A 26605-nucleotide genomic window follows, 5' to 3' on the forward strand; every position below is an offset into this window, starting at 1 on the left:
ATTAAATGAAAACATTTGTTATAATAAATTTAAGAGTTTTAGTAATAAAAGGTAATTTCAGTAATTTTTTTTTTTTTTTTTAAATGATGTTCATTTAAAATATTAAAGATAATTATCTCGTGTGATTTATGTTTAACGATGATACATTATTTAACATTTATGACCTCAATGCTTCCTCTGCTACGGGGTCATGGGGAGCCTGCAGTCTATCCCATCAGGGTGCCAGTCTGTCACAAGGAAAACACTCACTCACCGCAGACACCAGTTCACCTAATTGCACGTTTTTGGACTGTCAAAGAAAACCAAAGTACACACAGAAAATTCATATCAATATGGACAAAATGCAAATTGTAGAGTGGGATTGAGACCCCCTACCCTGGAGGTGTGAACAAGCATGCTGACCTATTAGTGAAAACAAACAGTCTATTACTCGATATATATGAATCCTGTTTTCTAAGCTATAGTAACTTTAATAGAATTGTCGATGTACTGAATTTCTAAAGACGAGGGGAGTGCAGTGTAAACAGTACAGAATACTTGGCTAAACCAGACATTTTATTACAGGATATGCTCTCACACTAAGGACAATTTGACACCAGTCCACCTTTGAAACGTAGGAGGAAACCAAAGTTAACAAGCGAACATTAGACACATAGAGCAGAGGACTGCGATCGAAGCAATGAATTAAGAAAAAAAATCTGATGCACTCTTGTAATTTTAATGAGAATGATGCAATGTTAATATCATATATATATATATATATATATATATATATATATATATATATATATATATATATATATATATCTGGTGTGAAGCTTGGCTACATCAAAATGGTCATTCGCGCTAACTATACTATATGTTGCTTTTCCACTAAAGCAGAAAATTAATCTTTCAATACAGGGCACGTGACTAATGCAATGCATGCCAGGCGTTAACTGCACAAGCCGGTTTTCTGCTTTTTTTCTTCCTTATTATTAGTATCGTTCTTCGTCAAAATAATACATTTAAGGAATGTATTATTTATATTACGCGTACAGGTGTAATACTGTTTTCTTCATGCAGCCTTCAGCGAGAAGAACCCAACCGGCATCTTGGTTGCTCGCATGCCGACATAGGGATCCGCAGATAACCAATAACGTATGGCGCTGCTGAAGCCCTCACTGCAGCCACACCTAGTGAGGTTTCATACCGGCGTGGTGGAGAGAGGGGCGGAGAGACGCAGGGCTGATAAGGGCAGAGCGAAGCCCTCGTAGATACACGGTCGCAGTATCGGCGGAGAGCTGCGGGAAGTGCGGCGGGCACCGTGAGCTGGTGAGCGCCGGTCCTCCATCAGCATAACGCCTCTGTAATAAATGCGATGCGTATTATTATTAAACTGTTCCATGCTCATTTTTATGAGGTTGCTGTCGTAGCTGTATACCAGCAGAATGTATCCTGTTTGTCCAACCTTTGATTACATATATGCGCGGCTGGTAGGCTCATAAGAACCACTTTGATTTTTTTATGGTTTATATTTTATGTTTAACTCATGCACCTACAAAGCTAGCCAGCTAGAGGAATGCTTTATTGTTTATAAGTGCTGTGACCTTCTCTGAGAAAAGCCACGATACTTGCATTTGCTATCGTTGTTTTTATATATATATATATATATATATATCGGCAAGTTCTGTTTTGCTTCAAGCGGATATTATGTCCATTATGTAATTATATAAAGTAGAGTATTGTTTTATTACGAGACACGAGAATTGTTTTCAGGCGTCAGGGATACTATTGTATTGCCGGCCGATTCTTGGTGATATCTTACGCTTGGTAGTTGGACAAAGTATATGTTCTGTCATTGCAGCTTGGCGGCTAGGTGGATACTGTTATAATATTTTCATGCACTGTATTTGTTTTAGGATGGGTGAATGTCACCCCCTTTCGGGTGGGGGCCAAGCGTATTTGGAGGAAATGGGCACGAGCGGTATGCATATGGAAAAAAAGCGATCTTTTGAAAAAAATATTTTATTGTAGTGACGGCTAGGCGGCATTGCCCTGGATATAGGAATCAGCATTTGGCTGCAAGGCCTCCTTAAATGCACACAATGCCCATCCAGCTGAACAAAGTGCATATGTTTTTGAAAGCGATTGCTGTCACACTGCATCGATTAGAGGACCGGATCTTGACTGTATGTTGCAGCCGTATAGGTTAATCCTTAGTCTTTCATGCGTGTGATAATGAACGTGTGCATCTGTATGGCGGTGAACGACAACGCCGACAATATTGGGGAGCCGCTTATGCGGTACTTTCGAGTTTAATTTGACTCATGTTTTAATTGAGATGGGATATTGAGGCCAACACGGAAATAAATCAGATATTATTATTATTCTTATCAATAATACCATGTTCTTATAAGACGGACATGTTTCGATCTTTTGTGTTCTTTTGCAAAGTGGGTGGTGGGTTCTTTTGAAGTAAAGCTTGTGGGTGTGTCCGGGCGTTGTTCGTCGTGTTAAATGTAGTAAATTGTGTAGTATTGGAAATCAAATTTTAAGATGAAATCAGTTAAATGCATTTGTTGAAGGAAATATTTAAAAAGTTTTTAAAAAAACTGCATGGATGAAATATTTGACAGATTACGAGTGTTGTCACTCATTTTAAATGAATATAGGAAATTATTCACACAATAGTTTATAGTCATGTTTTGAGTTTATAGACGTAGTCTATGGACCTCTTCTCTCTGAAATTTCGGTTGGAGGTTAGTGAATATAGATGTATTTTTTTTCTCTAAGTTTGTGAAGCCCGGGTTCAGAACCCCTGATTTAGAGGTAAACTATAACATTTAAAGACCATAAGCACTTAAACTCCCTGATAATTATGTGATTCCTTCATTGTTTCCTTTAATCCCTTTTACTGGGAATAACACAGTGAAATACAGCATTATTGATGCTTGTTCATTAAAATTAAATAGCCAAATCCCCAGTGGTTCTTCAGTGTCTGCGATCCTTCACTCTGTTACATTATTTTTATCGGGGAGCTGGATTTGTGATGGAGAATCACCCATTATGTCCTCTTGGCGACAGAAGGCCTATGTGTTGTCTGGAGGGCAGGCCGAATTTGTTCATTGGGTTGTATCCCGCATCTTAAGCCCAGTGACACTGATTTAATCTATTACAGCACATTCACGCCGTACCAGTTGGATCTCCTAACCTGTGATAACGTTATCTCAGAATTCCAGTTATGGTCTGAGACATGAGCAACCCTTAAGAAATCTAACCCGTCAGTGCTGGAACTGCTTCTGCAAGAGTTTTAACTTTATTGTCTCATGACTGTGTGCCTCTCACACATTGGAGATTTTGTTTGGAGACTGGACTATGCACAACAGCACACTGAAGTTGCCTTAAAATCAGATCTTGCTCAGGTACCTGACAAGCTAATGTCAAAACTGAAAGCTTCCTGTGGGCGACGGTTTGAGTTAGTCTGCTTAAAATACTGTTCTATGGATCATTTTGACATAAGCACTGCCTGTACAGTGTAAATGTGTTCACCGTCGTCTTTGGAAGGTGGCCGGCAAGGGGAACAGAGCTGAGTCAGTCTCCGGGCGATTCTTGAGCACTCAGTATCTCCAGCCAGCGTGGCTCGGCTGATGTTTTCTCCATTCAGACATTTGATGTGCAGCCCATTATCTCTTTAAATGCACTTATGAACAATCGTCCAGCCCCCCCCCCCCCCCCCCATATCCGAACAATAGATGTGCTAACGCCCTTCCATTAGATATTCTTCTTGGAAAAAGGAATTAAGATCTGCTGAGTTTCTGACACCCTGAGCAATACTGATCATGGTGGTGGGGGGGGGGGGGGTCAGATCCAACCTGAAGGAATACTGGGTGCTGAGCATGCATTGGGGGTGGGGGTTGGGTCCCAAACAATAAAATTTGTATGACATGTTTATGGAAATACGGGACAAATCACTAGATGGATTATGGAAAAAATTCTTTTTCAGGGGGACTGATATAAGAAAATCTGGTTGCTGAACCCCCCCCCCCCCCAAATAGGGTCTTGAATAACATACGTTCCTCTTGGTGTGTATTTTTCAGCAGGCGGCTGGTGGACTAGTGTCTTTGCACCCGTGCAAATTCCCTTTAGGCAAACGCCCTGAATCTTACCCTTTACTCAATGCTTCCCAGAAGGCAAGATGATGGATGGCAGCTCAGGCCCTGCGGTGGTCACTGCACCCCCGACCTCTGTCCCCCACTTCGACCGCGTGGTGGGCAGTCCGGAGAGGAACCTGTTCCACAACCTCCGGCAGGACTTCAACATGATGGAGCAGAGAAAGAGGGTTTCCATGATCCTGCAGAGCCCGGTGAGCCGCTGAGCCGTGTGTGCTGTTTCGGTGGAACTGTGTCACTCTCACTTCCATACTGCAGAATAGCTAATGCTTACATAGTTTTGTAGGGTGCTGATAGCTAAAAAAAATCTAAGTCTTAGCATTGCGTGGTTTAAAAGCCACATTTGTGTCTGATAATTAATTTTATATTTTTATGATTTAATTTAGCATGGCGTAAAAGGCTTTCAAAGTTGGTTCTCGGCAATTTTTAATACTGAACGGCAGATCTCTAAATACCACAGTGCTTTATATGGCCGATATTCCTTGTGGCAACTGTGTTCCTCACTTCCTTTCGCTGTAACGCAGAGCACTTGTGAAATCGCATTGCTTAGTGTAAACAGGAAGTAAACGGGTCCCTTCGTGAACAAAGGTGAGCTTCTGTTTCAGGCCTTCTGTGAAGAGCTGGAGTCACTGATTCAGGATCAGCTGAACAAGGGGAAGGATGCCACCAACCTGCTGGCCTTGCAGCAAATGGCAGATTTCTTGACCACCAGCATGCCACCTGTGTACCCTATGATCCCCCGGGGGGGCATGGCCACAATCAACATGAGTGAGCATCTCCATCTGCCTGCACCTACTGCAAATGCACCTCGCTCATAGCTGCCCTCTCGGGCCCTAGGTGATGATAATACCGCAGTCTTAGTACCACACAGTGCCCTTTATAATTAGATGATGGCATGGCTGAGCTTGTCTGCGTTCCTTAGGGGACTCCCATTCCTGATGATTCACGGCGATTCTATCCCCTTCATTTTCGTCATGGCTTGTTTCTGCAGGCCTGGGGATGGTTATTCCCGTGAACGACCTCCGTGGCTCTGCCTCTGTGGCCTATGAGAAGGGTGAGAAGCTCATGCGCTCCAAGCTGGCCGCCCTGTACCGACTGGCAGATCTCTTCGGCTGGTCCCAGCTCATCTATAACCACCTGACTGTAAGCTGACTGTCAGACATCTGTGGTCCATCCTCATCTTATGCAATTTCATGTGTGCTTTTGTGGCTTAGTACTAGGGCTGCACAATATCATTTCGTGATTATATGGTGCATCTTAATAAATACCTTGGCTTTATATCAGTGTTTTCCAACCCGGTCCTCGGGAACCCACAGCCGGTCCATGTTTTTGCTCCCTCCAAACTCCCTGCCACAGTCCACGTTTTTGCTCCCTCGCAACTCCGGGATGAAAGTTCCTGAGGACTGGATTGGGAAACGCTGCTTTAGGTGATGGGCGAAAACATTTGTCCAGACTCCAGCTTTTTGGTACTACATGGACATTTACTTGCACCCACAATTTGGTCAGCAGATTAATAGTGTGCGTAAAATATTAATGAGAGGCCTATTGTAATGTCCACAAATTCAGTGTATCTTTCTGTTTGATAAATGTATTGGACTTTAAACTGGAAAGAAAAACACATACTCCCATTATAAAGCCCTGTTGAGTTTTGAACAGGCGCCATATAATCACGATTACATCACATCTTGATATTGTGCAGCCCTACTCAACACACTACACAGCTGCGTACTTCTGTAGACATTTAAGGGCCTCAGATGTGTGATATATCTAAATGTCCTGGCATCCCATAAACTGTGTGCCCCAGCCTTGTGCACTGTGCTGCCTGAAATGATCTCTAAGCCTCCTTGTACTTCAGACTGGGATAATTGAATCAAAATATGGATGGATGGGTGTTTCTCAGTGTCACTAAAAGTGTCCGTACACCACCAGTATACAAACATCGGCTATGATGTAATCCTGTTTTCTTTTTTACTGGCGGTTTGGTGGTAACTTGATAGAATGGTCGTTGCTGTCATGGATAAACAAGCTTTGAAACAATCTGTGAGCTATAAGATCAAGCTGGCCTTTATGAACCATGTCGTGGCCATAGTGCATTTAAACTGGCACAGTTGCATGACGGAGCACATTGAATTCAACAGTTGGTTTCTATCTGTGACGGTATTGCCCATAAATTATACACATATGGTAAAACGTTACATCAAGCCAGTTTCCCTCTTGAAAAAAAACAATCTGCTTGTTTGTTTGAAGTGCAGATTCTTTGGGCTCTGCTCAGTGATAATTTCCATTTGTATGTACTGTTTGCAAATTACTGCCTTGTTCAAGCCTGCCATCCATATGGCAGCAGTGCCCAGTTTAACGATGGTCCCGCGTGTGTTGTAGGTGCGGCTCAGTTCTGAGCAGGATCATTTCCTGGTTGCCCCTTTTGGACTCCTGTACAGTGAGGTCACAGCCTCCAGCCTGGTAAGGTTGTCCCTTGACAAATTTAGCCTAGTAATGCAGAATGGAGTCTTATTGCTAAGTCAGTGGCTAAAATTTGACGTAGATATTTTTATGTATTTGGGCTGTGGAATACATGGGTATTTTTGCAGTGTAGTTTAAGTAGAGGAGAGCAAAATTTCTACAGAGTTTGTGAGTCTGGAGTAGTATTTGTCCAGCATGGGTTTTAGATTTCTATCATAATATTTCAGCCCGTCGTTGCTGTTTAACATAGTGGGTAGAGCAGATTCTGTTTTGTTGCAGGTGAAAGTTGACATGCATGGTGAGATTGTAGACAGAGGGAGTACCAACCTCGGCGTGAACCAAGCTGGATTCGCCCTTCACTCGGCCATCTATGCAGCCCGGCCCGATGTCAAGTGCATTGTCCATATCCACACAGCAGCTGGCGCCGCGGTAACAGCCTCCACTTCCTGTTCCTGTGTCTGCCTCTAGGTTGGAGTATTGTCAGTACATTTTGGTCCTTTGTGTCAAGCTGCAAGTTTAAAACTTTAGCAAATTAAATTTTAAATATCGAGCAAATGAACCCATATGTCTCAACAGATGTGATTTGGCCTCTTACAAATGAGGTTTTTAGTAATTATTATTTTAATCAGTGCATGATTAGTGCTGCATGTTTTCACTGGGCTCTCCCTGTGCTCCCTCCAAGGTATCGGCCATGAAGTTTGGCCTACTCCCCATCTCACCTGAGGCCCTCTCCCTGGGTGAGGTGGCTTATCATGACTATCATGGCATCCTGGTGGACAAGGAGACGACCCTGGCTATACAGAACAGCTTAGGCCCCAAGAAAAAAGTATGAAGGGTGATTGAGTGGATCAGTGCATGTCAGGGGGCGGGCTTTGCTTTTCTGCATATTGGGGGGGGGGGGAAACAGGGAACGGTTTCATGCCACACTCGTGTCTTTCAGGTGCTCATACTGCGGAATCATGGCCTGCTGTCGATTGGGGAGACTGTGGAGGAAGCCTTTCACTACATTCACAACCTCGCCACTGCTTGTGAGATTCAGGTAGGGAAGCAGACAGTCTGAGCGTCAGTGTTCCGTTGGATTTGAAGTAGGATTTAAAGTCTTTTCCAATCCTCATACCCCTGTGTGCCATTAAGTGCTGTACATGACATGGTCGATCGATAAGATGGTCAATAAGACTCTCCTATAGATCGTTTGAGCGGAATATCTTCAGAATCAATTGTTTTGCAAGGACAATAAGCTGGCATCATGTTTAGTTACCTTTAGCAACTGGGTTATAGAGTGTAAAAGCAATTTTTAATGTGAGTGGATGGAGCATTTATATTTGCAGCAATTTGAAAGCTGACTTTGTAAATATACATCAGTTAAATGGGAATTAATGATGTCTGATTCTCAAGTGACAGATCAGGAAGTCCTTGCCAGCTGAATTATTGGGTAGGAGCTTATACCGGGACCTACAGCAAGCCTCGCTTGCCACCAGATTTCTGCTGGTTGCGTTGTGACCCTTTTTCTGGTTTCAGGTTCGTACCTTGACCGGTGCTGGGGGGCCGGATAACCTGGTCACACTGGACCCAGAGAAGTACAAAGCCAAACGGCAGAGTTCAGAGTCTGGCGATGAGGAAGCGGAGGCCGAGGGCGACGGGCCGCGCTGGCAGGTCGGGGAGCAGCAGTTTGAGGCTTTCATGAGAATGCTGGACAACTTGGTATGAGCCACCAAACCCCGCCCACTGCCAACACACTCAGGAGTTCCTACCCGTGTGCAGTGGTGGTGTTTACCATCACTCAAACCATGCATTTGTGAGGGGGCCCCCTGTTGACCACAGACAGTCGCTACACTTGAAGCCTTGAAGTGACCCCTTTGAGCAGGACCCCAAAAACAACAATCCCGGCCCTGCCTATGTGCCGCAAATAGATGTGAATCCAGACTTTACCAGTGGTAATGCCAGTTCCCTGCTTTAAAACAGTCCACTACCTAGCTGATGTGGAGAGTATTTTTGGTTGTTGAAGTGGGGATTTACTGCTTTTTCAATCCCACATTCAAGTCACAAAATTAACCTAAAAACGTATTGAAGGACGAGTCAACTGGACCTCTCCAAAGCCCCGAACCTCAGATGTGGGTAAAATAAAAAGTCCGCAGGGCCCACGGTGAGATTTGCTCTTGCAGAGTACTGCAATGCCTTTCCTTGTTTTTACCAAGGGGTACAGAACAGGATATCCGTATCGCTGTCCAGCCCTGTGCGCCAAGAGTAAGAAGAACAGCAGCGTCGACATGCCCCTGGCCCTCACCGGTCGCTCCTACAGTGAGATCAACGGCCCCGGTACCCGCTCCCTGCCCAGAATCGGCGGGGCGTCGCGGCGGCTCAGCGCAGGCTCCTCTGATGGTGGCCCCGGGTCCCGGATGTGGAACAACGTCACACGCGGCCATGTGAAGCCCTTGCTCAGGTCTCTCTCATCTGGAGTCTGCGTGCCCAGCTGCATGACCACCTGCCTGGTCTGTATATTTCCTCTCTTGACACTCTTTGCTCATGAGACCCATTTGGGGAAAGTGCTATTGGATGTTTGCTCACGTTTATTCAGCTGTTTTTTTTTCTTTCTTTCATAGATTCAGTTGCTTGTCTCTTTGTTCCTTTAACAAAACATATTCTGCTAGTCTTTCTGTGGTTTTATCTAGGCCTTTAATACCACCAGTAACACACACAGGGGTGGGGCCACAGGAGGTACTGTCACCAACTGAAAGCTGATTGGCCGCCAGAGTTCACCCTCCACTGTCACTCACCAATTCCAAACGTATCATTGGCTAATGATAAAGTTGCCTGGAATCACCTCTGAACACCACCCTTTCCTGTTTTTGGATTTTGCCAGTAGCACGAAGTATTATCTTTCACAACATCATAATGAAAATGTGACTACACCTACTTTAATGTGGTTGCTGGACATAAGCATTGTTTCCATTAGCCGCTGCGGGTTCCTCTTCTGAATGTGAAAAGGGATTAATGAAACGCTGAACCTGTCTGCTGTTCTTGTCTGTGTTCCACTTTCTGGGCAGTTGACGTCAGTGTACTAATTTACTTTTTCACGTGCGCTTTCGGGTGTAGCCAAGAGGAGATGTAATAAATTTCATCATCAGGGGTTGTGGCTGCGGATGACTGTGGTTGTTGAATGTGGGATACGCACGCAACAACGAAAGAGCACAAGAAGAGTAGTTGTAGTAGTATGTTGTATGCTGAACATGTAGTAGTATGTTGTATGTAGTATGCTGAACAGCGGTAGGAGGAAGGTTGGAGGTATTCACGTATTTAATTTTTCATGCTATTCAGACATTATGCCAAGGTACACAGTATTTTAAAAAGCAGCACTATAGACTAACTTTTAAACTGTTGATAAAAGTTTACCCGTTTCACTACACTGGTTGAATTTGTGTTTGTTGCAAATACATCTGCCCTCTCCTGGTCTGGTGGGATATTGCTGTTGTATGCATGCACCAAGCGTGAGCATCTGCAGCCAAATGTAGTATGAACACGAGCTGCCCCGCGGATGTCCGTCCGCAGCCTGACAGTGCAGGGACGCGCACATGGAAAAGTAAAGTATGAATTTGCCAGAACTCCATCTCAGCCTTCTGGGGGTTTGTGTGTCATTTTAATGCTGTGCTTAGGTTTGGTTTAGTTACTTGCATTACCTTAATTGATTAATCAGAGTACTTGTAAATCTTTTCAATATAAAAATGGAAACCACTTGAATTTTGCCTTCCGTTAACATTGTATGAACAATTAAAATTTTATTTATTTTTTGATAGTGGTCAAAGGAGGAGGGTGCCCGGCCACCTGCTGTGTCCAATCAGTTTGTCCCCCTGAATACAGACCCGAAGGAGGTGCTGGAGATGAGGAACAAGGTCTGGTATAGCCCACAAGGAGCAGAGCACAGCGGTCTGTGCTCTCACCTCCTCATTAGTACATCATACCTACAGTGGTGGAAAGTTCAGCTCCAGAAAGTATAAATCCAGACCCAGATTTTGTTTCAACCAACCAGAGAGTCACATTCACATATTGGTCAACTGGTTGGTTGACAGCAAATGCTGGTCTGGATTTTTACTTTCTGGTCCTGAAATTCCCACCTCTGCATGCCTAGTAGTGCATAGGCACAGTAGGCTACTTGGGGTGTTTTTATGTATTCTACATTTTTTTAATTAATTTAATTTTTTTCTTGGATAATTATAACGTGACACGACATTGTTTAAACAGCCCTTAGAAACATCATTGCTATAACTTCTGCCACTATTACTACCACTGCTACTACTACTCTTAAATAACTTCTTCTGGTCTTAGATATTCACGGCCAGATCTTCCTTTGTTCTCCTGCACAGATCCGTGAGCAAAACCTACAAGACATCAAAACGGCTGGGCCCCAGTCCCAGGTCCTCTCTGGGCCCTTGATGGACCACAGCTTTGGGCAGGTGAGTCTGACTGCCTCCCAGCTTCTTTACCCCATTTGGTGCAGTTTGCCACCTGCGGATCCAGATCCATCCTGATGAGTAACTGTGGTGTTGTTCTTTGACCACAGAGAGGTACCATTTGGCAGGTGAGTGGCCGAGGTGGCTGCACACTGTGTCCCTGAGCGGGTAAAGGTTTTGCTCACTGCATTTCATGCTTGATCGGCGTCATTCGAGCTCAGTGGGGCTGCCCATGTTTGGTCTGGCATGACATGCCAGTCACAGACCAACAGCCACTGCGTTCAGTACTAGTCAAACTTTCTGGGAAGGGTCTGCATGCGTTCCTGTTTATCGGTTTCTCCTTGTGAACAAAGCTGGAGGTTTGGAAGTTCCGTGAATTCTGAGGTCAGGAAATGCAGACTAGATGGATAGGTGGCAGACTACCTATGCCTGCCAAAGGACTCCCAGTCAAATGTTTGGTATACTCACTCTTGTGAATGTTATAATGATGTCTCTTTAAATATTTCCTGTCTGTGCTGTGTTTAACCAAACTGAGACGTTGCACCTCTCTGGATGTTTGACTAGTAATATTTGTTTTAATTGACTTGTAATATTTTTATTCTAAATTTTTCTTTTGCATGACAGAACCATCCCATTTGTGTTTGTTGTCCAGTATTGCTTCCCTCTGCATGCCGTGAGCCTTTGTGTCTGTGGCGTGTGGCTGTATGCCCATATCTGCATGAGTGCAGGCTGTGCTGTGTCTGTCTGTGCGTCCATGTCTGTGTCTTTATGATTGTGTGTGTGTCTGTGTCTGTGCATCTGTATGCGAGTGGCTCTATATCCGTGTGTGTGTGTGTGTGTGTGTGTGTGTGTGGCGTGTGGCTGTACACCAGGGTCTGTGTGGCGCGTGGATCACGCGTGTGTCTGTGTGGCGCGTGGATCACGCGTGTGTCTGTGTGTGCACGTGCGTCTGTGTGGCGCGTGGCTGTACACCAAGGTCCGCGTGAGCGTCGCCGGGGTCCGCCCGCCCCTCCGTGACACGCCTGCCACCTGCACGCGTACTTGGTAGATGTGGAGGATTTTACTGACAGCAGGGATGGGATTGTGTGCCGTTCACCCCGTTTACTGTTGCAGGACGCCCCCCTGTCAGACTGTACGGACACGCTCGATGGGCTCAATCTGTCAGAGCACGTCCGCGTCCCCACTAGGGCTGATAGAAAGGTACATGCTGCCATCACCTCGCATTGCTTTGTCCATCTAACTCAGGACAGGTCCACCAGTCAGTCCCCCTCCCCACACCCCTGCTGTATTTGATACCCAGCTGTGTGATATAGACCAAACTGATTTCATGGTGCCATTAGCTATGCAATTCATTACGTCATACTGGGCTTAGCGCAGTCTTCATGGAACATCTAAGGCAATATGCTATATTTGGATACTGGTAAATCATTGGACGTTGTTCATCGTACGGCATTTATAACTTTGAGCCTGTACCTGTAAAGGGCTAAACAACAGATCAGTTAATAAAAATCCCAGTTTCCCTGCGTGTGATTTTTCTTAAAAATTTAACTGCTGTAAGTCTGTCTTCAGGAACGTGACAGCTTTATTAACAGGGAAAGTTGGTAAATATGAATTGCGCATGCAGTAAGACTTGACAGTTTGGTACTCATTTGAGGATCTCAGCACCTACAGTTGTTTGTGGGTCTGAAACGGTAGGTGTCCATCTAGGCCTCGGTTAACTCAGACGTGCTTGATAGGATATAGTGAAATAGCTTAGGTGTACGATTTAGAACAAACTGAAGCTTTCGATGTGCTAGGTGGGGATTTTTGTCAGCGGAGAGCTTCAGAATTGTGAAGCCTGTAAAGCCAGGCAGGTTTGGACTGGAAAACCATTTCTGGAATGATCACTATGTCATACATCTGTAACGTTTCGCAACAGACAACTGAGAACTGCTCCTGTAGTAGTTACTGTAGTCTTTTTGTGATGTGCGCGACGTCAAAATTGAAGGGTCTAACTTAATCTGACTGTTAAATATTAAGTTTTAGACTCAGTGTAACCTTCAGTTAGCCAGACGATATCACCTTGATTCAGTTACACATTTTATTAGATTCCACTAGATTCCACAATTTTCTCTGAGCTCCGTATTAATTTAGAGCACTTAATAATAAAACACTATAAGTAAGTGTCCTTGTATTGTGCCTAGATGAGTGTACTATTAATATGGCTTTTCTGTAGTGGAACATTCATCCCCTGTGGGCTGAAGCACATTTAAAACAAAATAGTTAATTTCCACCCCCCCCCCCCTTCTCTTTGGTTGGATATTTGACATTGAGCTGTATCCTTTTTGCTTCCCCTTTTCAGTTGAGTGGCTGAAATTTGAAGTTTTTATATTTTTCAAGATTCCAAAAAATATATATATTTTTTTTTTCACTGAAAAAAAATTAAATGTGGCTTCTACATATTCTGAAACGTGTGTGATGCATTAACTTAGGTTAGCTTTGGCCTTTGACCTTTGGCCATTCATATTCGACAGGCTTATGCCTGCATGGTCATCAGATGCTCTTGTAACACATTTTTATGCATCATTATCAGCTGACTCCAGAATATATATTGCATAGATCAATGCATACTTAGCCTGTGCATTCTATAGTAGATAAGCATGACTAAATGTGTAATGAACTGAAATTCACTTTAAAAGTTGCTTCTTTGGCCTGTTTTATGTTTTTTTTCTGCATTATTACCATTAAAAACTTCCAGTGATTTTAAATGAGTTCAGATTTTTTTAAGGAAGCTGCTTTCTTCTTGTGTAAACTGAGGCACTTCATATGTGCAGTTGTAGCTCATTGCTCTTTCAGCTTTTGCGAGCTTTGTCTTCTGCATGCAGTTCAAGATTTATTTTGCCTTATGTGCAGTTAAGGGGTCTTCAAATGTGAATTGTACTGAGTCGACATTTTGACCTGAACATTCTTAGAGACATTATGTTTTTTTTTATCTGATATAATGGCATATAATGGTGGTTTAAAGAGGCTACTGTGCCTTTAAAATGCTCTGGAAGCCGTGTGCAGTTCTGGACATTCTGGATAACTCTAGTTACTACAAGACAAACTGAAGCCCCCCTGACAAGATGCTCTTCAGACCTGATGTGGGCTGTAGGCTAAAAGTTCTGCATTTATTTTTTGTGCCTATACATGAAAACATTTTTAAAAAAAACTTGTACTACTTTCAATGACAGGGGGAGCTAGTGACTGCCTCCAAAGCCATCATTGAGAAGGAGTACCAGCCAAGAGTCATAATCAACAAGACCGGACCGAATCCCTTCAACAGACTGACAGACAAGGAGCTAGAGGAGTACTGTAAAGAAGTTCAGCGCAAGCAGAAATGCCCGGAAGGTATGACGCAACACCGCAGTGCGAATAGAAGGCATGAAACCGTATCCTAAACTAGTGTATCCCAGTTCGGTCCTTGGGGTCCTGCAGACAGTCCATGTTACTGGGAGCTGGGAGGGGCCAAAACGTGCACAACCTGCCAGGGAACTCGGAGGGAGCAAAAACGTGGACTGTCTGGCAGGCACCTCGGAGGGAGCAAAAATGTGGACTGTCTGGCAGGCAACTCGGAGGGAGCAAAAATGTGGACTGTCTGGCAGGTAACTCGGAGGGAGCAAAAATGTGGACTGACTGTGGGTCCCTGAGGACCGGGTTGGGAAACACTGTCCCAATCAATTTAAATTATTAATTGCATGAAGGTGCCAAAGGGTTCAAAATGTCAAAATACCTGCTGGATTTTTGAAGCCAAAAACTTGAATAACATATGACTTGTGGCATGTAATTGGCTGGTAGCTGAATCAGTGGGTCTTTTTATCCATCCTCAGGCCAATCGCAGGAGATGGAGGAAGACTCAGAACGCAGGAGCCTGAGCTCTTCACCAATCAGAGAAGACAAAGGTAACAATCTGGGCATGTTGTCCAACCAAATTAAACTTTCTGAAACGTTTTACTAACTTTGCTACCAATCTAATTGTAGTTCATATGGTCTTTGCTATAGTATTTATAAAGCGTATTTATATTAAAATACCAGGAAGGGTGGTTTAATATTTCAGCGTGACCAGTGATTCGGTTGGGGGTGATTATAGTTTCATTAATAGCTGTGCAAGTAAACGTTAAAAATTAGACATTAGGCAGGATCCAAAATGGTGACGGTGATGGAAAACGATTGGGGTGAGAATATCACTTAAAGGTGTAACTCGAATGAGTACATCGCATTTTAAAATCAGGGTTTATGAATACGAGGATGATATTTAACGCTGCATTGAATCCACTGAGTATATAATTAGAGGGGATATGATGGAATCAGTGAGCGGAGATATTGAAGACGTCCAGAAAGCAAAAGCGGCTAAAGACACAAGTAGGGGAAAGATGGGTCTGTACAGGTTAATGGGTCTGTACAGGTTAATGGGTCTGCTGCTGATCTGGAGGCTAAGACACATTGGTGTGTTTTGTCAGAGAATCTGAATGAATGAATGTTACATTTATATAGCACTTTTTAAGATGCACAAAGTGCTTCACAGAACCAATAGGGAGCCACTTGAACCAGCACCACTGTGGAGCAGTAGCACTCACCCTCCTGGATGATGTGACGGCAGCCATTCTGCACCAGTACTCGTACCACACAGTAGCTACGGTGGTGAAGGGGCAGGAGACAATTCACCAGTTAGATATATGAGATGAATAGGGCAATTTTAGCCAGGGCATCGGGGCGCCACCCCTGCTCTTTCAAAAGATGCCCAGGTACCTTTGATAGCCTCAAAGTCAGGGCCTCTGTTTCATGTCTCAGCCAAAGGGTGGGACTGTTTTTACAGCACAATGCCCTGTTAGCATAGTAATACTCACCACGTGATTATGGAGAAACACAAGCCTTTCTCGAGTTGAGGAAATGAGGCTCATTTTAGCTTTGCACTGACATCTTCCTAGGTCGTTTACTTGCCCATCTTGCGCTTTTCCTGGCCTTTTCCTCGTATTATAATTACGATTCCTGTCTGTGCTTCTTTTAATTCATCAGCGTCAGAGGATGGGGAGGAAGTAAAGGATTAGCTTGCCATGGTAAGTCTTGTCATCCCCTCATTCTTCCTGCCGAAACCTTGCATTACTTTGATATTCACACTTTTAAATTCTTGTTGTTTCCTGAGGTCATTTTGAACATCCTCTGCAAAACCACCTAAAAGAATCTCATTGCAGGTTTTGACATAATTTGGCATAATTTAACAATTTAGAAAAGTAATCGTCATGGGTGATTGTGGAGAGGTTTCATGGTTCCTTCTGTTCTTGGAAGGCAGTGTGATGCAATTCCGGCACGTCCGCCCTCTGGCTTTGTGTGTTATATACAAGTGGGACGGATCATAAAGGGAGTTGCTTTGTGTTTTGCGATCACTTCATGTTGCATCATAATGAGTGGAAGAACATCTTGAAAGAGATTTTCACTTCTTTTCTTCTTCTCCTTAAACTATGACTTTTTTCAGAGGCACAGCAGAAGCCGGCCCAGGTGTGACCATTTTGTGACGCCTCTTTCAATCCAGTCCTGCTCAATAGCCCAATCAACCGCAGGTCCTGGAGGTTCTACTGGCTCGGGTTCAGGCCAATACTCCTCGGGAGAACCGAGAAACTACAATGCTGCAGATCACTCACTGTCCTTGTATTTAATGGACACCATCTTCCTTTCATTTTATAGCCTCTGAGTACCTACTCCACCTTCTGATTGGCTGTCCTCAAGGCCTAACTTTGGGCTAGACACCACTCATTACTGCAGGCCAAAGCATATGTAGGCTTTTTGCCAGACCAACTTTGATAGCTATGAAATGGGCAGTTTCTCTACAGGAGTAATTAATTTAAAGCTAATCAGCATAAATTCATATTCAAATAACAGTATCAGGCCCAAAAGCCTTCATATAGCACCACCTGCAGGAAAGAGTTGAGAAAGACTAGTGCATTTTACCAGCAGGCATCAGGAAAAGTAACTTTGTGATTAAAAAGAAGGCACATTGATCAGTGGTGGTATGTGGTTGTAGTTCCTCACTTTTACTGGTGCTGGAACATGTTTAACCCTTTACCACCTGCGGATGCCTGCTTCAAATTCTTTCATGTTCTGTAATCAGTTTAGAATGGCAGGTTGGGGCTGAACTGTATTTAGACGTGTTACCTTTTTAAGTTTGGTTTTCAAATACGTATGAATGGTTGTGAGGGTTAGTGTAAAAAGAAAAATAATAAACAAAATAAAATAACAAAAAAAGACAAAACTGGGGGGCTGGGAAAATGCTGCATGAGAGTGTATATTGCCTTACTGTTTGCTTAAGGAATATTACAAATGCAAAGATCCCTGTAAATGACACACTGAAGCCGTTTGAGGTACAACTAGCAAGTGCTAAGACGGACCTGTTTTTTCTTCCAGAAGTGCTTCAAGGGAACACAAAATGTACAGAGAAGCAATCCTGAACATTGTTTTTGTTTCCCAAGGCGTTATATTTGCTGTTATAATGCTCCTGTTATTTTAACAAGTCTGCCTGTTCTATGGATTGTTTTTTCGTCCCTCACGTACTTCTTTGTAGAGTGGCAGGAGTTAAGTGTGGGGGGAAATTCCAGGGTGGTGGCTCTGCCTGGGATGCTGGACCCACCATGTTCAATATCATTTGCATCAGCTGTCTTCCTCGATCTAGTACCTTGTTAAACGGTAATTGGACCCCTGGCTCCTGTCTGCATCCTTTATGTACTCGGTTGCAGCCCCTTGATTCGCTCTTAGGAGTAAGCTGCTTGCAGAGGTACCTAATAAACCAGCCGCTGAGTTTATTTACCAGGTGTATTTTTGTTACGATGAATTAAGTCCAGGTGTTATCCTTACAGCTATTAATTCCTTAAACTTACCAATTGCTTTGTCGTGTTAACTAGTGTTCTCTTAACCAAATATCAAATACCTTCTAATAGTACAGAAAAAATTGTGAAAAATGTTCAATTTTGTTACTTCAGTAAGGAGCAGTCTGCTATGGGCTGAAAGACGGTCCAATACTCCTTCAGCTGCCATTTCTCAGGTCCTATGAAGTGTAGGGAAATGTCTGCCATCAAGTACAAGTTATGCTTCCATAAACCCATTTGTAGATGAATGTGTGGTTTATAGCTACAAGTACATGGTATTACAATAATGGATGGAAGGTGACTCCTGTGGCCAATGAAGGTTCCTTAGTTCAAAAATCGAATTCTGCCTTCCCACCATCAAAGGAAAATCACCTTTGGAGAATCGAGTCAAAGCAGAATTATCCTGAGGAGCCAAAGTATGAGTAGCAATTATCCATTACAGGATGGTTATACTGTATGTAGAGTGAAAACTGAAGTCAACCGCAGAGCCTCCTACAGGTAGCCATAGCAGAAGATCCCTGGGATGAGACTGACGTAGGTACTTGAACTTTGACCTGATGCTCACATCAGCCTATGAGGTGTTTGGTATGGTATCAATGCATCCAACCACTAGGCTGCAGAATGCATTATGCTGAGACTTTCATTACAGTAAAATCCCGTTATAGTGGGATCGCTTATAAGGGAATATGGTCTATAACAGACGAGGTCCGCTGGTCCCGGCCGTGCGCCTTTAAGAACAAGCAGAAATAGCATCGGATATAGCGGACTTGCACATAACGGAATTTCGCTTATAGCGGCCAAACAATTTGGTCCCCAGGGCCGCTTTTAGCTGTAGTTTTGTTCGCTATAACGGACATGCAGGCTCCGCCTACAAGGCGTGTAGCACGCCGGTGATATCCAGCGCAGATGCGTAGCTGGGATTATTAAGTCACGCATCTGACCAGGTACAGTTGGATTACTATGTAATGTGCTATGTCATGTTTAAGAAGAAAACACTGCAGCAAAGCACTGCCTGCAAGCCTCCGCCATCCGGGCAGCAGCTTTCTGAATGAGTCAAACACTGATAACCATTTGTATCACCTACATTTTAAAAGTAGAAAAATATCTGTAAATACCGCAAGCCGCCATAACATTTGAAAACGTTCACACACAAAATGTTATAGTACAGCTCCCTCTACACGATGGTCAAACCCCGCTTTAGTGGCCTGGAATCAAGGTACTGAAAGTGACTGAAAGGTCCATCGCGGCAAACTGATGTTAACATCAGAGTTTATGTTTCCACAAAGAAACCGGAGAGGAAGTTCAGCTAAAAAAGGCATATAAATCATCTATATAAAGCACAGTCTGGTGTCCGTCTCTGGAGCAGAGAGCAGTGCCACTGTCCAGACCTTTGATAACGATCACGTTCTGCTCGTCCTCCACCTGCATCCGACAGTCACTCCTTTTTTGAGTCCCTCAGTCTCTTCATCAGGACCAGGGGAATGAAGAAGAAGACAGAGGCAACAATGTAGCAAGTCTGGGCTCCAGCCAACCAGTATACTGTAAAAAAAAAAAAAAAAAAAAACATTTGCTTTGTTTTTCAGATCCCAGCTTCAGACATAACAATCACTTAGAACAATTCAAATACTGCAGTGTTCAGGCTAACATAATACATAGCATCTTCAGCTAGGATATTACAGTTTATTTTACCATAAGCTTGACGTTATTCTTCACATTTATTTTATAGCAATAAATCCATTAGTAGGACAATGTGAATCCTGACATGACGGCTGTCGAGGATGTAAGCGGTCCTGCGTGGTACAGCTACCCACCAGGGACACACTGCTGGCTTTTTAAATGGGGTGGGGCTGAGCTCCAGGGGAGGAGAGGCACTGACCTGAGGATGCCACCACAGGTCCGAAAGCCCGTGCCAAGGCCCCAAGGCTGCGTAAGATCCCCATCACTGTGCCCTTCTGACTGACCGAACCTGGAGGATGGGTAATTTCACACGCTGCTAAAATCCGACAGACGTGCAAAAAGAACAGAGTGGTCTCTCGCACACGCTTCTGTAAACCTGAGGCGTCCGCTCACCGTGCTCGGAGACGAGAGTCGTCAGGCAAGGCACGACGACAGCTGCAGCTGCGAAGGAACACAGAATAGCCAGGAGGGCAAGAGTGAACTTCACAGGCGTGAACAATACCGGAGAATTAAAACACAGAAGTCTTCAGTCGTCACTTTTATCCAAAGCTATTAATGCTATTTGCCTCACTAGTATGTTGCTTTGGATAAAGACACCAGCTAAACAAAAGTGAACGTAAAGTGATTTTTTTTGAGAGCGCAGAGCCAGCCAGCGCCTGGGTCAAGACGGGATTGAGGGTCTTGCTCAAGGGCCCAACAATGAGATCACTCCACTAACGGGACTGGAACCAGTGACTTTCTGATCACAGGAACAGCATCGTAACTCACTGGGTTTAACCCACTCCAGGGACTGCATGAGCAGCTCTCCGTTGCTAGTTTCTCTCAGTCTTCAGCACAGTGTGGTCCAGCTCATGAAAACAATACTTTTCAGTTCTTTCCAAAGATTTTCAATTGCCAGTTTAAAATGTTTTTTTTTTCTCTCAAACATTCTTTCATGATTTTTGGTGTGTGCTTTGGATGGTCGTCCTGCTGGAGCACCCAATACCTTCGACCCAAACCTAGTTTTCTGACACTGGGTAACACAGTTCTCTCTAAAATTCACTCTCATTTCAATTTCCTTTAATGTATTCAAGGTCCCCAGCATTAGAGGCACCAAAGGAGCCCCACAGTATTACAGATCCTTTACCATATTTATCTCGAGGTAGAGTGTTCTTCTCCTCATAAGCTTCAACCCGTTTCCTCTAGACCACTAATTGCCAAAGAGCTCTACTTTGGTTTCAACTGTCTGTAGAACATTTTCCCAGAAGGGTTGCGGTTTCTCTAGGTTTTAGCAAAGATCAGTCATGCCTTTTTAATGTTTTTCTTTCAGCTGTAGTGTCCTCCTTGGCCTCGGCCCAAAAAGCCCTTCTTGGTTTCGTGGGCGATGTATGGTACGAGTTGAAACCATCAGTCCACATCGCTCCAGCCTTAAGCTCCGTGGATGTTTTATTTTGTGTTTTTTTTTCCACAGTTTGCGCCAACCTTTGAAGACTTCCCTCATCGATTTTCCTTTTCCCACCACATTCCAGAAGGTTCTTGACAGTTCTATGACCAGCAAACCTCTGAATAACACGGCACGCAGTTGGAACATGCCAAGTCTTTGGAGATGGCCTAGAATTCTTTTGCATGATGATAATAACATCCCAGATAACTAAAAGTTTTTTTTAAGCATTAAAGGCATCTTTCCTTGCGTAATTCAAATCATGTGAGCACTGAAAATTTGTCACAGGTGAGTTTTATTTCACTACAGTGACAATCTAATTCTATTTTTTTGAAAAGGATTTGAATTTTTCAAATGATTGTATCATTACAGCGTTTTTCATTTTCAAAGTTTTTCCTTCCATGCATTTTAAAATTCTTATCCTTTGCTGTTCTGTATCAAACACAAGAGTGCGTTTAGACCCAAACTGTTTCACGAAACATTTTAGGAGGTATTGTAAACGCTGTACGAGAAATTCAGGTGTCAATGATGTTGACTAGAACTGTATAAAAAGCTGAAGAAACATATCTGAAGGTTAAGTGTTAGGACGGCCCTCCCGCCCGCGTTCGGGAAGCTTACCAAATGAATACAGCAACAAGCCTGCATACAGCATAAACAGGTTCCAAGCCAGGCCGATGAGTATGAAGGCTGGGATCAGTAACAGGACTGCCTGGAAAAACGGGAGAGACAAATACATTTTGCTGTAAGACACTAAAAAGAAATGCATGTTTGCCCAACTGTCGGAATAAAGTATTACTTTAAAGCAAGTAATCTAGGTGGTCTGGCTTATGTAGCGTGAAACCAAGTGTTTACCCTTTGGACAGTCTTGATCTGGTGCCCAGGTTTAATCCTGCGAGCGTAACCCCCTTGGATTGTTGCCATGGTGATTCCAATGAAGAAAAACATCTTTCCCTGTTGCATGCTGGTAGACAGCAAGGAGGCATCTGAGACAATGCTGACTATAACATCGTTTAAAGGCATAGCGTCAGAGCAGTGCGGCCTAGTGTTTATGAAGAGGAGTAACTCGTCTGTGGCATGGTTCTTACCCAGTGAAGTGGAAGCGGTGGTGAGTGAGGAAGCTCAGTGTGTACTCCAGCCCGGAGAAGAGGAAGAGATACGTGAAGTAGACCCAGCCAAGCACCCTGAGGGTTTGCATGTCTTTGTTCCACCAGCGAGAAGGAAAAAAAAAATGTTAAACTCAATCAAATTGGTCACCATCTTTGTAGGTTCCCGGCAAAGCTATTATAAAAGATGATTATTGTGATTTTTATATATGATTCTGATTACATCAGCTGTGAATTCTCCCTAGTTCCTGCGATTGTACATCTGATCTGTGAAAGAGTGAATTTATCTGAGAACAAGCATTATCACTATGAAATTAATAGAATGATTTAACATTTGTTTTTTTATATATATCAGAGGGTGGAAAAGAATGTGTAAAATTTGATTTGTACTAGAGAGTATACTGGAAAAAAACATGTTTGTTCCATATATAGTCATGAGGTAACCAACTAACTAGGTTATAACAGTGATGTTCTCAGTGCTCACTCTCTTTGGTGGGTGGATCCACCCTCCGAGTGACCGCAGAGAAGTGGAACAGGTTCACTGGGTTGAGAAGATCTGCACACTTCTGGAGGCCTGAGGATACAGAGGCCTAAGGCAGAAAGGACAGGAGGGTCAGCACTGGTATGTTCTCCCAGCATGTAGCCTTTCTGATCAGGATCGCAAACAACCTCAAACGGCTCTTTGTCAAAATTCGGACCAGCCGAGGCAAGTCCAAGTTCCTGTTTCGAAAGAAGACTGAGACTAAGGCAGCGTCACTCGTCTTATGGCTTCTTCACCCAGTCAATCCCTTGATTGTTCTCCTGACGCAACTATAGATTCCTATTACTTGTCAGAACGTGCCAACAACCAGGCTAATTGAAGATCTTCTCTCCCTGCTACACTGTACATCACACTCTCCTGCTGCAGATGTCACAAAGTGTGTTTCACTCAGCTCAGTCTCAAAACCTTTGGGAGAAAGGCACAGGAAAACAGCGGATTTATGAAGCTTACTTTTAGCTTTCTGTTCATCACTGTAGATAACATGGCAGTGAATGACAGATATTTATGAAAAGCATCCTTAAATGGAAAGTTGAATAGGGGATCTTTGGTCAAGCTGAACTAAAATTCTTTCTGAAGCCTAGAAGCTCATGTCTGTTATATCTGTTCTGAAGTCAGTTAGAACTTCCAAGAAACACGTGACAGTGAATCAAGGGGAAATACAGTACTGACTTATGGGGACTTATTAAGGGGCGGGGGGATGTGGGGGTGGGAAGAGAGACATGTGGCCATCACCTTGTTCTCCTTCTGAAGAGTCTCTGGAAGCATAGTGAAGATAAAGAGCAGGTCCGCCGAGGAGAAGCCCAGAGCCAGCAAAGCTGGAACCAAGTAGAAGGTCTCCTCTTGGCTGGCTCTCGATGCGAAGAAGGCACCGATCATGGGGCCCAGCGTGAAGCCCAGGGAGAAGGCCACGCCGATCATTGCCTGAGGGTGACAGTGTTTATACCACAAATAAGCATGAGCACACTGTACTTGTCAGAAGACAAAACGAAGGGTGACTCACAGCAAAACAGGTGCCACTGAAAGGAGTCTCACTTCAAAATGAGGCCTGTAATGGTTTGGTATGAATCACCTAGAAGATTAATACTACAAGAGCGGTTCTTAGCTTTATTAATTTTATCTATTCATACTGAAAATAAAAATGCTAACGCTAAGGAACTCCAGAGCTGTTGGCAAAGTTTATTTAAAAATATTCATTCACACAGTACATGTTTGGTATAGCAGTAAAGCCCAGCTGTCACCTACCATGCCTCTGCCTCGAGCCTTAGGGCAAGCGAGGTCGGCGACCACAGCGGTGCAGAGGCTGACGTTTCCCTTGCAGACACCTCCCACCACGCGGGACAGCAGAAAGAGGCTAAAGCTCTGGGAGAAGCCCCAGAGGGCGTAGGAAGCCATCAGCCCCACCTGTCGGTGCAGGGCAATCGGACGTCATGAGCCATGTGTCTCAAAAGCAAAGTGTACTGAACAGGAACAGCAGGCAGCTTTGTCACTTAAGGGAGGGAACAAATGGTTCCTATTTAAATGTCCAGAATAGATCCTGCTGTTCTACTCTGGATCTGACAGATTGAACAAAATATTTAGGTTGTACACATCAATGCAGGGCATAAAGTACAAAATCCAAGTATACAGATTCCACCATCACATTTTAAATTTAAAAAAGTCAAAAATACAAACTTCACATGAAAATAATTTTTGGTAAAAGTAATTATATGAATTTCTTGCAGTTAATTCATATAATTCAATAATTAACGCATTCTTTTTTTAATGTCTAAGGTTTCTAACTTTGCATTTCTGTTTACAAGCTCACTTTTGTAAACGAAAATCCATCGAGATGCTCTCCCAGTGACTGTTTACTAGGACCAAAGGGTTGGTTTACTTTGGGAACAAACTGGTACGAACCGGTTTTGTAAACTTTGACTGAAGAGCTTCAATTACATAAAAAAGACACAACAGATACTACATAATGAACACTGGTGGCCAACCGTGGTCAACATCAGCAGTGGTCTCCTCCCATAGTAATCTGATGCTGCACCAGTGAGGGGTGAGGACAGGAATTGCAGCAAAGAGAAGAGCGATCCAATCAGGCCTGAGTAGTAGAACACAGAGAGAACAATGCATTACTTGCAGATTGGACCAGGTCAATTTAAAGTGACAAAAAGTATCTGTGATAAACAGCAGCCGTGCACAATATTTATGAAATTCAATTCCCCACATTTTCCTCATAACGAAAGTCCCACTGAACAGCACAGCCATTCCAACCCTCCTCTAGATAGTCTAAGTCTATAGTCTTACACATCACACTAAATCTCTACACACAAGACAACCTGAAACTACTAATTAATTAACCACTATGTAACAGGCTAACTTCCAGAATCCAAAAGTAGATCGCTCAAGTGTGTCTTTCATTTACTATCTGAACAGGGGGTAAAACCCCTTTTCCACATAATTAATACAACAAAATTTGAAATACTCTAATATCTGAGAAACATTCTGGGCAGCGAAAGGACGGACAGGATTGCATTTATTTTTCACTGCTTACCTCCAAAGAGCACGCCGTTATACTTAGTTCCAACAGGAGCACCAATAGCTTCTCTAAACCAGTTCACTAGGCTCTGGAGCGAGTGATACACACCGTCCTGTTGGGTGCAAGCAAAGGTCCAAATGGAACAGGGCCTTCACTCAATGAACAGAGCAAATAGAAAATGTCCACTCTCATGGCAGGACTGTGTCGCGGCCCTGAAGCAAGGTCCGGGAACCATTTGTACGTAAAGTCAGAAAGACCTACATGAGAAAAAGTGACTAACAGTTTGATGAGCTGTTGATCTACATTTATGTCATGTATCTAGTGGAAACAGCCAAAGGGCACCTTGAATCCAGTGGAATGAAGTCTGGCTTCACTGTCATCTTAGATGCAGCTTCAGCAGGAAACCACGAACCAACCCCAGAGAAGCCACTTACATCACTGCCCAACTGTATTTCCATCCACCAGTGGTCTGTATCTCACCCAAGCTGGGCTGCAAGCAAGGCTACAACAACTGGGTAAAACGACCCAAACTCTTACCTCTGTTCGTCCATAGTGGTCAAGTATGGAGGGCAGAAGAGGCAGGATGAGGGTGAACCCCAGCAGGTCCAGAAGGAGGAGGACAAAGACGACAGTAATAACCCTGGAGGAGCTGCTTTCTTTTGTGTTCTTCATCCTAATATCTTATAGAGGGAAAAAATGCATTAGGTTAGGGTGATGACACTCTTCTGTACTTAATAAGTGGAGCTTCTTAATGTTAACTGGATGTTAGTCACTGTTAAAACTGCAAGCAATACGTAACAGCAGCCAGTCATATGAGTGTTAAGATACTGACGTGTTCATCATCCTTAAAGTGATCAGGAACATCAGACAGAATTGCAACACAAGTTTTCATAACACTGAAGCCCCCGTTTTGCATACTAAGTTTAAGACAGTAACCTGTGTAAAACATTACTTTAATATAGAGCAAAAACACCTAATTACTCTTAAAATTTTTCCATTTTTATTCCAAAATCTTTGGAGTTACACATATCACAGCACGCATATTCAGTATATTTCTTTTGGTATTTTTTCCAGCTCTGTCGTTTTTTGTGCCACATTTTACGCTAAATCCGCACTAAAAACGAACCATCGCATTTTTAAGCATCGCGGCGTTAAGATAAGGCGCAGGGAAAGACGCACACGCGTGTACAGCAGCCCCCGGCCCCCGTATGGTGCGGAAGGGCTCAGCATGCACATGCGGCCGCCTTTCGCTTTACCTTTCCCCCCGCCGGAGCCTGTCTGCGCCTGAGCTTTCGCACCGTGACACGGCTTGCTGGCCAGCACCTTTCGCCATCTCCTAACCAGGAAGCGGTTTCGTGTTTCAGCTGCAATGACAGGAATGCCACGCATGCGTTACGAACATCGCCGATGAA

General features: G+C 43.7%; 2 protein-coding genes across 5 annotated transcripts; one reads left to right on the forward strand and one right to left on the reverse strand.

The window, feature by feature from the left end:
* Positions 1–1023: 1023 nt before the first annotated feature.
* LOC125713021 (alpha-adducin-like) lies at positions 1024–17868 on the forward strand. 4 transcript variants are annotated; one of them, XM_048983793.1, is made up of 19 exons: positions 1024–1314; positions 4170–4345; positions 4757–4919; positions 5143–5294; positions 6531–6611; positions 6891–7040; positions 7294–7437; positions 7552–7650; positions 8130–8312; positions 8807–9100; positions 10403–10498; positions 10970–11059; positions 11167–11184; positions 12170–12256; positions 14269–14425; positions 14905–14976; positions 16091–16131; positions 16548–16570; positions 17474–17868. In XM_048983793.1, exons 2-17 carry the CDS (start codon positions 4178–4180, stop codon positions 16120–16122), a joined length of 1986 nt encoding a protein of 661 aa, XP_048839750.1. In that variant the 5' UTR covers positions 1024–1314; positions 4170–4177; the 3' UTR covers positions 16123–16131; positions 16548–16570; positions 17474–17868. The 4 variants fall into 4 exon arrangements, with proteins under 4 accessions (XP_048839750.1, XP_048839740.1, XP_048839759.1 ...); XM_048983783.1 differs by having other exon boundaries at positions 1025–1314; positions 16548–17868; XM_048983802.1 differs by lacking the exons at positions 11167–11184; positions 12170–12256 and having other exon boundaries at positions 1028–1314; positions 16548–17868.
* Positions 17869–18997: 1129 nt separating this feature from the next.
* On the reverse strand, positions 18998–26605 carry mfsd10 (major facilitator superfamily domain containing 10). Its single transcript, XM_048983818.1, has 13 exons — positions 26450–26605; positions 25731–25873; positions 25209–25305; positions 24652–24755; positions 23915–24073; positions 23405–23593; positions 22616–22721; positions 22114–22225; positions 21881–21989; positions 21647–21737; positions 20002–20049; positions 19808–19897; positions 18998–19470 (listed from the first exon to the last, which is right to left on the reverse strand). The coding sequence occupies exons 1-13, from the start codon at positions 26580–26582 to the stop codon at positions 19367–19369; spliced, it is 1485 nt and encodes a 494-aa protein (XP_048839775.1). The 5' UTR covers positions 26583–26605; the 3' UTR covers positions 18998–19366.

The sequence above is a fragment of the Brienomyrus brachyistius genome, chromosome 2 (genome assembly GCF_023856365.1).
Source record: "Brienomyrus brachyistius isolate T26 chromosome 2, BBRACH_0.4, whole genome shotgun sequence".
NCBI lineage: Eukaryota > Metazoa > Chordata > Actinopteri > Osteoglossiformes > Mormyridae > Brienomyrus > Brienomyrus brachyistius.